Below are 11,483 nucleotides of genomic sequence, written 5' to 3' on the forward strand. Positions count from 1 at the left end.
TATTAAGTAGATGAAGGTTTTGCCATGCTGGGGGCAGCACAGGCTGGTCGTCGCTGTGGCTCTCAGGGGCTTCCTAGAGCAAGCGATGCTTTATTATTTTAAGGAAAGAGAAGGCACATAGCAAGATGTCTTGCTAGTTGCTTGTTGCTATTAGAAGGCTGGGAAGGAGAGGTGGGGAGGAGCCTGTTTTAAATCCAGATGGTACCAGCTCAGGCCTTCAGGGAAGCACAGTGCTTAATTTCCCTTGTATTTCTTTGACCCAGTTAGCATTGCACAAATGTTCCTGATCACAGGACTGTCTAATCCTCTCTTCAAGCCTGCTAAATTTTATCTTGCTGACATCCTGCAGCAATTAATTTCAGGAGCCAACCCTGTAAAGCAAGGAGGAATGTCTCTCTCTGCCTTTCCGAATCTGCTTTTTGTTCTCCCTTCGTGCACCCTTGTTCAGACAAGCCGGGTTTGGGGCAGAGGCAGCGTTGTGCATGGTTGCCGCAGCTGTATCCGAGCCCAGGAGAGGCAGGTTGCACTGTCCTCACTCAGGGTTGGGGAGGGCCGGTTATACCCCGCTGCACGAGGAGGAGAACTGCTAAGGTTGGGTTATTGCTTAACATGGGGATGAACGAGTTAATTTGTCTATAGAGGTGCATTTCAATCGTACGAATACGCAGCTTGTATTTCTACCACACTCTCCCTGAAAGGAGGCAGGAAAAGTGGGAGAGGGGGAGCATGAGATGAACAATTAAACTTGCTGTTTCAGGTAACAGGCTGGTTCTAAATAAAACAGGAGTTCGGGAGAACTGAGGAGAATAGCTCCAACGTTGCAGCATCCTGTCACCTCACATCACCTCACAGAAGTGATGCAGCAGATGTTTTGGAGACTCCTGCGGGGCTGTACCGAGCCAGGCTCGGGAACAGCAGCAGAGACAAATCAGCCTCCTCTCTGGTCCATCCGTACCTCCTGTTTCTGGGCAGGACCAGAACTGACGCTGCAGACCACGGTTGGACTCCTCGRCTGCAGACTGTGGCAACCCTGTGCGGGCAGAGCCGGCAGCTCAGAAATCCTCCTGTCCTGAGACTGGGGGGCTACGCAGGACCTGGAGGTTGCTGGATGCAGAACTGGGCATTGTCTGCTTGCGGTTGTATTTTCTTGCCCTAAAGAACAGGAATATTCTTGACCGATAGCACTGATTGCTGCGAGCGAGGATCATACCGAGGTTCTTTTGCTCTTTGTGCAAATCAGCCGTAATCCCAAGGCCACAGCTAATCTCACTAATGAGGTTTGAGTGGCTCATAGGCTCTGCGAGTCGGGGACGGCTGCTCTCCATGCGTTCATACAGCGCCTGCCTGACCAGGACCTGGTGAGCTGCTAGGCATTACCAACGCGCAGAGGGTGCCTGTGAGCAMACGGCCCCATTTTCTCCATGCGGTTCAATGCTTCTGCAGCATGACTCGAGGAGCATTTTGAGCAAAGTTGCTATTTCTAGTGTAATTAATTGCTTTGGGGAGTGAAAACCTTTGATGCGGAATCTCCCTTTTTCGAAGCTGAGCAATAATCTAGGTTAGCACCACTTGATGCTCCATCAAGTGAYATAGCAGGGTATAAAAACTGTTGTTCAGCACTTCAGGTATGAACTACAAAGCCTTTTTCTCTCCTATGTGCTTGTAACTAGGGGAAAAACAAATAAAGCACTCTGTTTAACTCAAATGACTTGTGTATGTCACAGTCCCCCATCAAATGTGGTGTGGCGGCCTCCCTGCTGGCTCGGATTGCTTTCCGCTTACGGGGCCTCCGAGCTGAGCTTTGCAGCAGAGAGACTTGCTGAGCATAGGGGGAAAGCCACCAAGCATTTTGTGTGAAGTGCGGGCAGATAAAATGTTGTGGTTAGCACACAGTTCTTGCTAAGCTCACAGCAGGCCGATGGGCTTTCAGCTAGATTCATTTACAAACAAAGAAATACTTGACAAAATGCTAATGCATGCAGATAACCAATAATTCCATTTCCCTYGCTAGCTACTTATAGAAATCTGTTTTTTAAATGTAGCAGAAAATTGTTCYCATTATGAGCTTGTTCCAAAGCACTTAAGGGCTCCCTTTGATTTTAAATGGCATTAGGTCAAACGTTATGTAGCAACTAGATGGTATTCCAGAAATGCCCAGTTTTTCTACAGCTGTTTGCAGCGGTCCCTGGAAATGTTGCCGCCAGGAGCATTAATTCCAGGAAGGCTGTTATTGCCAGGGACAATTTATCTGAATTTACTTGACATGTATTTTGTATCAACTTTCTCCAATTTGTGCTAGGCAGATYAAGTTGTACATGAGCATCCCAGAACACAAGAGGAATGATGTGGTGTTTCAAGGCTCATCCCTGCTGTCAACCGTGGCCCACGTAAGCGATGTCAGCCATAAAAGCACATGTGGGCTCTGGCAAACAAGGCAAAAAGCTGTGCCTGAATCGGCTGACTCTTCAAATGCRAGACTGTAGGCTGCTATTTCCCTTATCGAGCTGATATCCCAGGGTGTGTGTGAGGTGGGGACCAGGACAGCTCCACTGAGATACYGCAAAATGTGTCACTGATACCTCTGCAGTGTGACTGATGCGGCACGAGCACGCTGCTGGCTCTACCCACCAGCAAAGCGGAGCAGTCTCTGCGCTCCGCTAGCYCATGCGCGCATTCGTCAGGCCGTCRGCTCTCATTTCTGCCTGTGATTACAGCGGTGAACGCGAAACGCTTTGCCGTTAATCATGTTGCTGATGGCACRTGTGAGGTTTTTCCATTCAAAGCCAAGGGATTGCCACGTAGTCACTAAATGCAGTTTAAATTCGCTGTACACTATTTATCGTTGCTCTCCATGTAGGAAGGCTCAAAGTTAATTAAAATATGCCCCCAACAAGCAATTAGCCCTAATTACAGCATTTATTCTTCCAGAAGCGTGTTGTCTTGCCCGTCTTCCTCTCTTCCAGTGAATGGTCGATTGGAGACGGACCCAGGGCAGGATCGTGTCCTGCTGGTGCTGGTGGGTGCCGTACCCCATCCCCTCTCAGCCCCGCTGCACAGGCTGTGCTGCAGGGCTATTGCCTCTGCCCTCTTGGTATTTCTGAAAGGGATCTCTTGACGAGTCGGGACGGGGCTCCCTTGGGATAGTGTGATGACCAGRAGATTGAGCCTAGTCCCTGGAGAGGTTTTTGTGAACGATGACCTCTGAGCGATGACAGAGCAGTCCTCTTTTTTTTCCAAGCAGATGCTCAGCGGTGCGTTGGAAAGGAGTCCTACAACCAGCAGGGCAAGAGGAAAGCCCAGCGCACTCTCCCCAAAGCCTCTCATCTGAACAGAGGGATCCTTTCTCCTACCCCTGGCTAAGGTCTGATTTCTTTAAATTAGGCCCCATGTTATATCTGAGAGGCTTAAGACTGGGATCTTTATCTTAAAGAACTTCTYAGGAACTGGCCTTGCCAATCATCTCACTAATGTGCCTCCTGCCTTGTTGTTGCTTTTAAGTCTACTCTAGCTAGTCTCTCATCGTTTTCCTCCCCGTTAAGAAAGACTCATTTGTGACCTAGCCCTGTTTGCAATCCTGTTGCATTGACTTGTGCTCTAGCTTCAAATCAGTATCATCTGTCTTCCTGACCACCAGAACCGGCACAGAAAGACTCCTGCTGGGGTAGGCTAACATCCTGATGTGCTTTGACTGCTGTAAGAGTTTCTCAGCTGCTTCTGCACTGTGCAGGTCTGAAAGGTCCCATGAGTGAGGTGCCTGGAGCTATTGCTTCCTCATCTTTGGTTTAAGCTAATCATAGCTTTGTTATTTCAAACCTGCCTGCTCCACTGCTGCTGCTTCTCTAGGCTTTTTCTGTGAAGCTCACTTGGGGATGGGTGTGTTGTTTATTGATGAGGAAAGGAGGGGACAGTTTTGTTTCTCCCTCTCCAGCTCTGCTTTGTAAATTCTGGTCATGATTTTCTATGTCCAATTGTACTTACTGTTTGCAGCGGTAAGAGTAGTCTACATGATCATGCAAGCAAAATTGCGTGTTAGTGGGTTGCTTGCAAACTGGTTGTGAAGGCTGAGACTGAAAGCTGCCAGTGGGATTTCAATGCCAATTCCCTGTTCAAATTAATCTAAATCCCTTAGGCAGGTCTGATGATCTCAATAAATTAGATTTTTCTGTCAGTGGCTTCAAATACAGAGATTGCCCTGAGATTGGCCATGTAAGCAGCAGGGCTTTTAGCTCATTCCATGACCTAAATTCATAGATACGTTTTTCTTTCTTGTTTGGGAGCCCTTTGGAACAGGTTGTGGCTCTCGTGGATTTATCCTGGCTGATGATTCCTCAGCTGCTCTTTTGTATTCAGTAAAAACAGAGAGATTTTTCATAACGATCACGGGAGCATTCCCATGGGGCAGTACAGGGACAACAGGGAGAAAAGAGCTGTTCGGCTCTGAAACTACTTGCTGTGTCATACGATCCAAAAGCATCTAATTCAGTTTCCTCTGGTAGGATTTCAGGCTCCCTCTGCAGCCAAAGGACAGCTTTGAATTGCCTTCTAGAGAAGCCTTGATTAAATAAATAAATAAATATATAATATTTTAAAAGCCTGTGTTCCTTATCAGTGCACCTAAGGAGAGAGAGTGTGACTGTCCCTGGTGGAGGTGGAGATCAGAGGACCGGTGACAGTAATCTCAGCTGACTTCCTGCGGGGATCGGAGAAAGCCTCTGCTCACACTCCCATTTCTCTCTGACCCAGGACAGAAGATTTCGGTGGAAAGTGGATACTTTTGTAAGACTGCAAGTGATGAAGAATTCACCACTTATCCAGGCAAATTGTTCTGGTAGTTAATTGCCCAGTAATGATTTCACAGGGGCCGCTGTGCTCGGTTCCAACAAAGGAGGTGCTAAAGAAGGTAAAAGGTTTTGCTTTTTTTAAAATAGGATTTTACTGAACCTGAAAGCTGGAAGCTTTGAGGTTGGCTTAAGCTAATAAAAGCAACTCTCCCTCTCTGCCAGCCCTGAATTAAGTAAGCAGCTTTCCATTCCACACTTATCTTCTTGCACAAGTGGGATTTGTGTCTTGCTGGGCTCCCGGTCCTGCCTCTGCTGCTTGCTGTCGGGCCAGGAGCTGCCCTCCTCCGGCCCTTTGCCAGCTGCGCTGTGATTTTCTCTCTCTCCCTCCCTGCTATCTGGTCACCTCTGCCACCCTAGTTTGTCTTTTTGTCCTCCTCTTCACTGCATCCCAGCAGCATTGGCTCCTCTCGCAATGTTATTTAATGTGTTAGGATGCTTTGTGACTTTTTTTTTTTTTTTTTTTTTTTTTTCTTTAAAAGCCCAGCCAGGCCCTGGAGGAGAACCTGTTTTCACGGAAGAAATGAGCCAGAAGAAGCCAGTCCTCCGTACCAGCCCGTTGCTGAGCAAACCTGGAGCAATTATAGCACCCCGCACATCCGCGCTCAGCCCGGCAGTGCTGCCCCAGGAGCCCAGCTCCCAGCCCTGCGAAAGAGGAGCTGCGTGCACCGCGGAGAGCTTTGCCGGGGTGTCCCAAGCTGCAGCTCTGACCCACTCCTGTGCCTCTTTGCTAGGGGCATTTAAATATCTACTGAGGTAGGACTAGTAAGAATGGCTACTAGCCTCAGGGTTGGGGTACAACACATAAGAGCACTTGCAGATCTTCAGGTATTTGAGCAACRCTACTGGAAAAGTTGATAGACTTCAGGATTTTAGCCACTTACAGGATTTTGTGGCAGTTGAGAAGAAATCATAGTCCTGGACTTCAGTTTCCCAGAGGGTTAGGTGATAAGGGTAGATCCCTTTTGRGGATCTACCATGAGGACGAATATTTTGGCCTAGGAGGCTTGACCAATGCAATGCCATCTTAGCTGCTGGCAACAGTATGTTTAAAGGAAGCAATTGCCTGGGTCCCTGGGAATGGAGGCCAAACTCTGACAAGGCAGAACCCCCCTCCCGTAAGGCATTGACCCCCTGTAAGGCATTGAATGTACATGGGAGAGTGCCCAGGAGCTGTCTCTGGCTGGTGACCTGCTCAGGCCTTTCTAAAACACATGAGTGTTGAGGGAAAAGGGGTCTGCAAATATAGTGCCAAGCCTCTGTGTCATGGACCTGCACTGAAGGTAACCACGCCTGGTTCTGCAAGAATGGAAACAGCAGCTGGATATAATGGTTTTATTTGTTTTCTCTGACAAAAGCATGCAGTTGGCACAAGACTTGCTAAGCAATGCAGTGTCATCAATATTCACRTGGAGAGATATTAAAAACATAAGCAGTGCAGAGCAGACAAACCACCCTGATGTTCACCTGTGAAGGAAGGGAAATATGAGAAGGAAACAGAGTAGGCTGGCACCTCCCCGTGAGTAGAAGCTCGAGCCAATGTGACATCTTGTTCATCTCAAACTCTGTCCATCAGCTTTAACAAATGCTAGAGCCACCTTCACTTTTATTCTTGCTGTGCAGTTAGTTCAAAAAATAAGATGAGAAGCAGTTCAGCTCCAAAGCGTTAATGAGTTTCAACGGGAAAAAAAAATTTGAGATGAGATGTGTGAATGAGAAGTTCAAATATGTTCACCTTTTGATCTTCAAGCATATTTACAATCTTATTGGCACTGAGCAGAAGTTGCCTTCTGATTTAATCTACTCAGAAGTGTTTTAGAAAGCACTTGTGAGCATTTTTATAATTGCCGCTTTGCCAAGGTATTGCCCATCTTAGTTGCAGTTGAACAAGCAACCTGTTCTCCATGCTTTCCCATGTGCCAAAAAACTTACTTACAGTCATAGTAATAATAATTGTACTAGTATTGCTTTGCAGCATCTGCTCTATTCCCTGGCTATGGAGAATGCTGTACCAAGTGTAGATACGTGAAACTATGGTGGTCTTAGGAGAAACCCTGGATGAGTGACTGCTTCTCTAGACAGCAAAGCCTGAGTGCAGCAGTGAGGGGACGATGGCCACACTGCCCTGGGACCTCACAGCAGCACCGGCATACCTTGCTGCCTTACAGATGTCCCATCTAATGTTGTAGTTGAGATCCAGCTGTAGTTGGATCGTTTACTGTCTGTCAAGTGGTAACACTGTGCACTTGCACTGAGTTTTGTCGTGCTTCAGTCTCACAGTGCTGAGCAAAAATAAAAAAAGAAAGCGGCATGTTTAGCTTGGTCAGGTAGCTGCAAGGACACAAGAAAAGATATGAAGGGACAATGCATTGCCGCATAGGCAAAACGGCTTGCTTTGCCGTGGCCCTGAGGCTGCAGAGCTGTTGGGCGAGCTCACTGGTTTCCTGCACCTGAAAAGTAAAATTCGGTATGTGCCCTCTGGTATTGAGCCTTGTTTGTGCAGAAGAAGTGTAACAGTGCAGAAACTAACACAAAGTAGAGGGCCAGGATTTCACAGGTGACTCTTTTCCTGATCTAGGGCAGCTACCACACAAGATGAGCACGGGCATGCTGATGCCCACCTAGGGTAAATCTGGGAGTGAAGGTAACAGAGCTCTGCTAGGATAAGCAAGAGGAAAATYCCTACCTGAAGTAGTTTTCAATATTTTCCATTCTGCCCTCTACCTAATCCTCATAAAAGATTTCTTAAAACTTTTTAAAATATTCCTTTATGCAACCGCTGTGACAGGTGACCTACCCAATGGCATCATGGTGTTGACACAATGACATAAGGTGGCTCTTGATAAGTGTGTGTGTGTGTGTGTGTGTGTGTGTGTGTGTGTGTGTGTGTGTGTATGTCAGAGAGAACATATTTAGTGCTGTGCAAGTGTCATTCAGATAATTCCTTTCAAAATAACTGTACCCAAGCGTGAGAAAAAGGTGGCTCTTTGGCGTTTGCTGTAAAACACCAGTAATTTGATGTTCCTGCAGATTAGTTCTCCTCCAAAACAGATGGGGTTTTGTATTCTCCTCAACTTTTCTCCATGGTCAGGGCACTTCTATCCAATAGGTACTGTTGGGAGATGCTTTATAAGCTTCTGCCTTTCCAAAATGGRATTAATTGCTCTTTCCTTAGTGGCAGAGAGCGTGAATCGTCCATTTGATGAGAGAGATGATAATCACGAACGCCTGCCTGACTCGCATGCACATTCAAGGTGTGTTCGCTGCTCCAGCAGCACAGGACTGCAGGGAGAGCTTCTAGGTAGCAGTGTGTGTTATTTTGTGCCAATAACATCGTTCTGAGCAGCTACTTTTTCATACTTCAGCAATGGCTGGGAGCAAACAAGCTTTTAACTTTGCCTCTTTCCAGATGCATCTGTGCTCTGAAATCCAGTTATGGACCACGGGTTTTTGAGCTACCTGGAAGAACTCAGTGTATTGCTGCTTAYTAGGGACAGCACCCATTACATTTTTGTCACAGAGAGGAGACTCTCTCTCTTCCTTTTCATCAGCATCTGCTATTTTGAACAAGCTACTTTGCTTTCTTAAAGAGCAAGGTAACACCCTGTTTCCTGGCTGCTTCCCTCTTGCAGAGCATGGCAATATCTCTTCCCTGTTAATAAACATAGTGCCATTTTCTTTCTGACCATGGTTAGCACGCGAAACTGCCCCATCATCCCTTCTGAGACATTTCAGCTCTGAGCAGACCACTTCTTTCTGCGCTGGTCTTGGAGAGGGAAGCCTTGGGAATCCAAACACTTGTGGCAAATGCAGTTTCCCTGTGGCTTTTCCTTTCATGCTTGGAGGATGAATTTCACCACCTGCAGCATCCAGATGTCTAGAAGAATTACACAGTGAGCAGTCACTGCTGGAGCTTTTACTGCTTAAAGGATCCGTAGAGTAGCAGAGCTTTCCTGCCCGCGTGTATATCATCTGTGCCAAGGGGTCATCTCTGCAAAGGAGTTTGGTTTCTGCACCATCAGGGACAGGCATAAYTTTTCCTAGCGGCATCACATTTGAGATGAAATTGGTCAATTTATATTTTGATGCTCCCCACTGGGTCTCAACAAGCATTGAGGACCATGACACGTCTTCAAGGGTCTTCAGGATCTTTCTGTCTTGAGCCCTATGACTAGTTTCAGGAAGGCCTGGGAAAGTGGGTCTGGCAAGGTGGCAGATGGATTGGATGTAGTCTTCACTGGAGTAAGAGTCTGAGTTGGCCAAGGTTTTTGATGTTTGGCTTACGGTGGCCAAGCGTTTTGRGTTGCTGGTTAAATCTTCCAGTGCTTCCTCATGGGCTTCACGTATGGTTGGGAGAGGCTTTGAAATGCTCAGTCTTATTCGGGGTGCCATGGCTACAAAGAATACAGGAGATATGGTCAGCATGTGAAGATAAGCTGAGGGTGAAGAAATTATGGGGTAGTTTTGGTAGATATCCATTTGGCTWGAGCCTCCTTACATTCTCTTGTGGTATACAGTGATGTTTACAGAACCTACATTGGTAACCGTGCTTTTTATAGCTGCAACTTTGGAAAGAGCCCATATATACCAAGGCTGCCAAATGGTTAAGTACAGTAGAAAATAAAAAGTTCATCAAAAAGAGGTTCATGCAAGTCAGCAGCAGTGTTCTTTTCTGAAACAATGTAGGGAATTAGGAACTCAGTCAGCRTGGTGGTTGTACACTAGCTCATCTCACAGTCCACGTCATACTAGCATGAGACAAACTACTCTCCTTATTTAACACTCYGCTGATCTGTTCACCATAGCGGGGGAGACGGGAGCTGATCTAATCTGGGTGCAGTATTCAGTAAATGGAATGACATTACAGCTGGTCTGTTTTATAAGCCTAGAAATAGCAGAAGATAAAAATGTACAAATGTGTTCATTTTCATCTATTACAGTGGTCCAGAAATTCAGTTACCACAGAATTACAAAATGGTTGATTGGAAGAGACCTCTGAGGATCATCTAGTCCAACGCCCCCTTGTCAAGCAGCGTCACCTAGGACACATTGCCCAGGATTATGTCTAGATGGCTTTTGATCATCTCCAAGGATGGAGACTCCACWACATCTCTCTGGGTAACCTGTTCCAGTGCTCTGTCAACCTCACGGTAAGGTTTTTCTTCATGTTCAGATGGACCTACCTGTGTTTCTRTTTGTGCCCGTTGCCTCTCGTGCTATCGCTGTGCACCACTGAAAAGAGTTTGTCCCTGTCCCCTTGACACCCTCCCTTCAGATACTTATACACCTTGATAAAATCCACCCCTCCCCCATAATCTTCTCTCCAGCCTGACCAGTCCCAGCTCTCAGCCTTTCCGCATAGGAGAGATGCTCCAGTCCCTTCATCATCTTCGTAGCCCTACGCTGGACTTGCTCCACTAACTCCATGTCTCTCTTGTACTGGGGAATCCAGAACTGGATGCAGTACTGCAGATGCGGCCTCACCAAGGCTGAGTAGAAGGGCAGGATCACCTCCCTCGACCTGCTCGTCCTAATGCACCCCAGGACACCGCTGGCCTTCCTGGCCACAAGGGCACATTGCTGGCTCACGGTTGTGGACTGCTGGATCCATCTCTGATGGTTTATGCAGGTTTGAGGGGAGCTAATCCGTGTCCTTTTCATCTAAATAGTTATCCCTTCCCACTAGTCAGTGACTACAGCAGCCTTTTTAACAAACACTTCACCTGGCTGTGTATGTTAAGGATTCTTTTTTTTCTTAAAATATGTCTCCCTATGCTTTGTTTAAATCACATTTTGGCAGAAATGACCACGTTGCCCAGATTTTCTTTTTTTAAAAAACTGTTCCTCCCCCAAGTACAGTTTGCATGCGACTAATCTGTCAACACGCTGCAGCTTTGTTGCGTGACTAACCACAAAAGCGCTTTGCTCGTTATTTTAATGCCTTGCTTGTCACTCGCTGCAAAGAAATCCGTCCCGGCCGGCGCGCTGTGCGAAGCCGAGGTGCCCGGCGGAGCGCCCGCGCATGGCTCCAGCCGAGCCGGGCCGGCGGGTCGCCCCTCACCGAGCTGCTGCCGGGACCGGGGGCACCAAGGGGGGCCCTGCCGAATCTAGAGCGCGAGCTGCTTGGCTTCAATCGCAGGGCCTGTAGCGTTTCCTTCTCTTTGTTCCATTGGCACCTTCCTTTTCGTTTATTTAAGCAAGGGGGGGGGGGAGAGGAAAGAAAAAGTCTTCATTCGCCCCGGTTTGGTCCCCCGCAGCACGTCCCGGCCTTGTGCTCTGCCCCACAGCCCTGCGCTTACGGTGATGGGCACGGGCATCTCCTACTAACGCGTGATAACGTAAATCATTAACCGCGCCTGCTGAACAYGTCCTTGCTCCAGAAGGAAATTAAATTACATATTCACCGCAAAACTCTCCGAACGGGACGCAGCGTTCCCGGCCCGGGTGCCGCCCGGATGCGCCAGGCTCTGCCGCAGCCGCGTCGCCATCGCGGCGGGCAAAGCCCACAGGGGGGAGGGGGGGGTCACCTTGCCCCCACCCCGTCCATCCATCCGTCCAGCCATCTGTCCGTCTGCCGTGGCTTGGGCAGCCCCGGTGGTCGCACAGAAACCCCCCCGCCCGGCGGGGCCGCGGCTCCCCCCTCCC

The 11,483-nt window shown here is 48.0% G+C and overlaps 1 protein-coding gene across 1 annotated transcript; it reads right to left on the reverse strand.

Moving 5' to 3' along the window:
• Positions 1–6,159: 6,159 nt before the first annotated feature.
• On the reverse strand, positions 6,160–11,303 carry LOC146591554 (uncharacterized). The gene is made up of 2 exons (XM_085312870.1): positions 11,243–11,303; positions 6,160–9,232 (listed from the first exon to the last, which is right to left on the reverse strand). The coding sequence occupies exon 2, from the start codon at positions 9,228–9,230 to the stop codon at positions 8,193–8,195; it is 1,038 nt and encodes a 345-aa protein (XP_085168996.1). The 5' UTR covers positions 9,231–9,232; positions 11,243–11,303; the 3' UTR covers positions 6,160–8,192.
• Positions 11,304–11,483: the final 180 nt, after the last annotated feature.

Source organism: Rhea americana, unplaced genomic scaffold (assembly GCF_003343005.1).
Source record: "Rhea americana isolate MKP2758 unplaced genomic scaffold, rheAme1 scaffold_37, whole genome shotgun sequence".
Classification (NCBI taxonomy): domain Eukaryota; kingdom Metazoa; phylum Chordata; class Aves; order Rheiformes; family Rheidae; genus Rhea; species Rhea americana.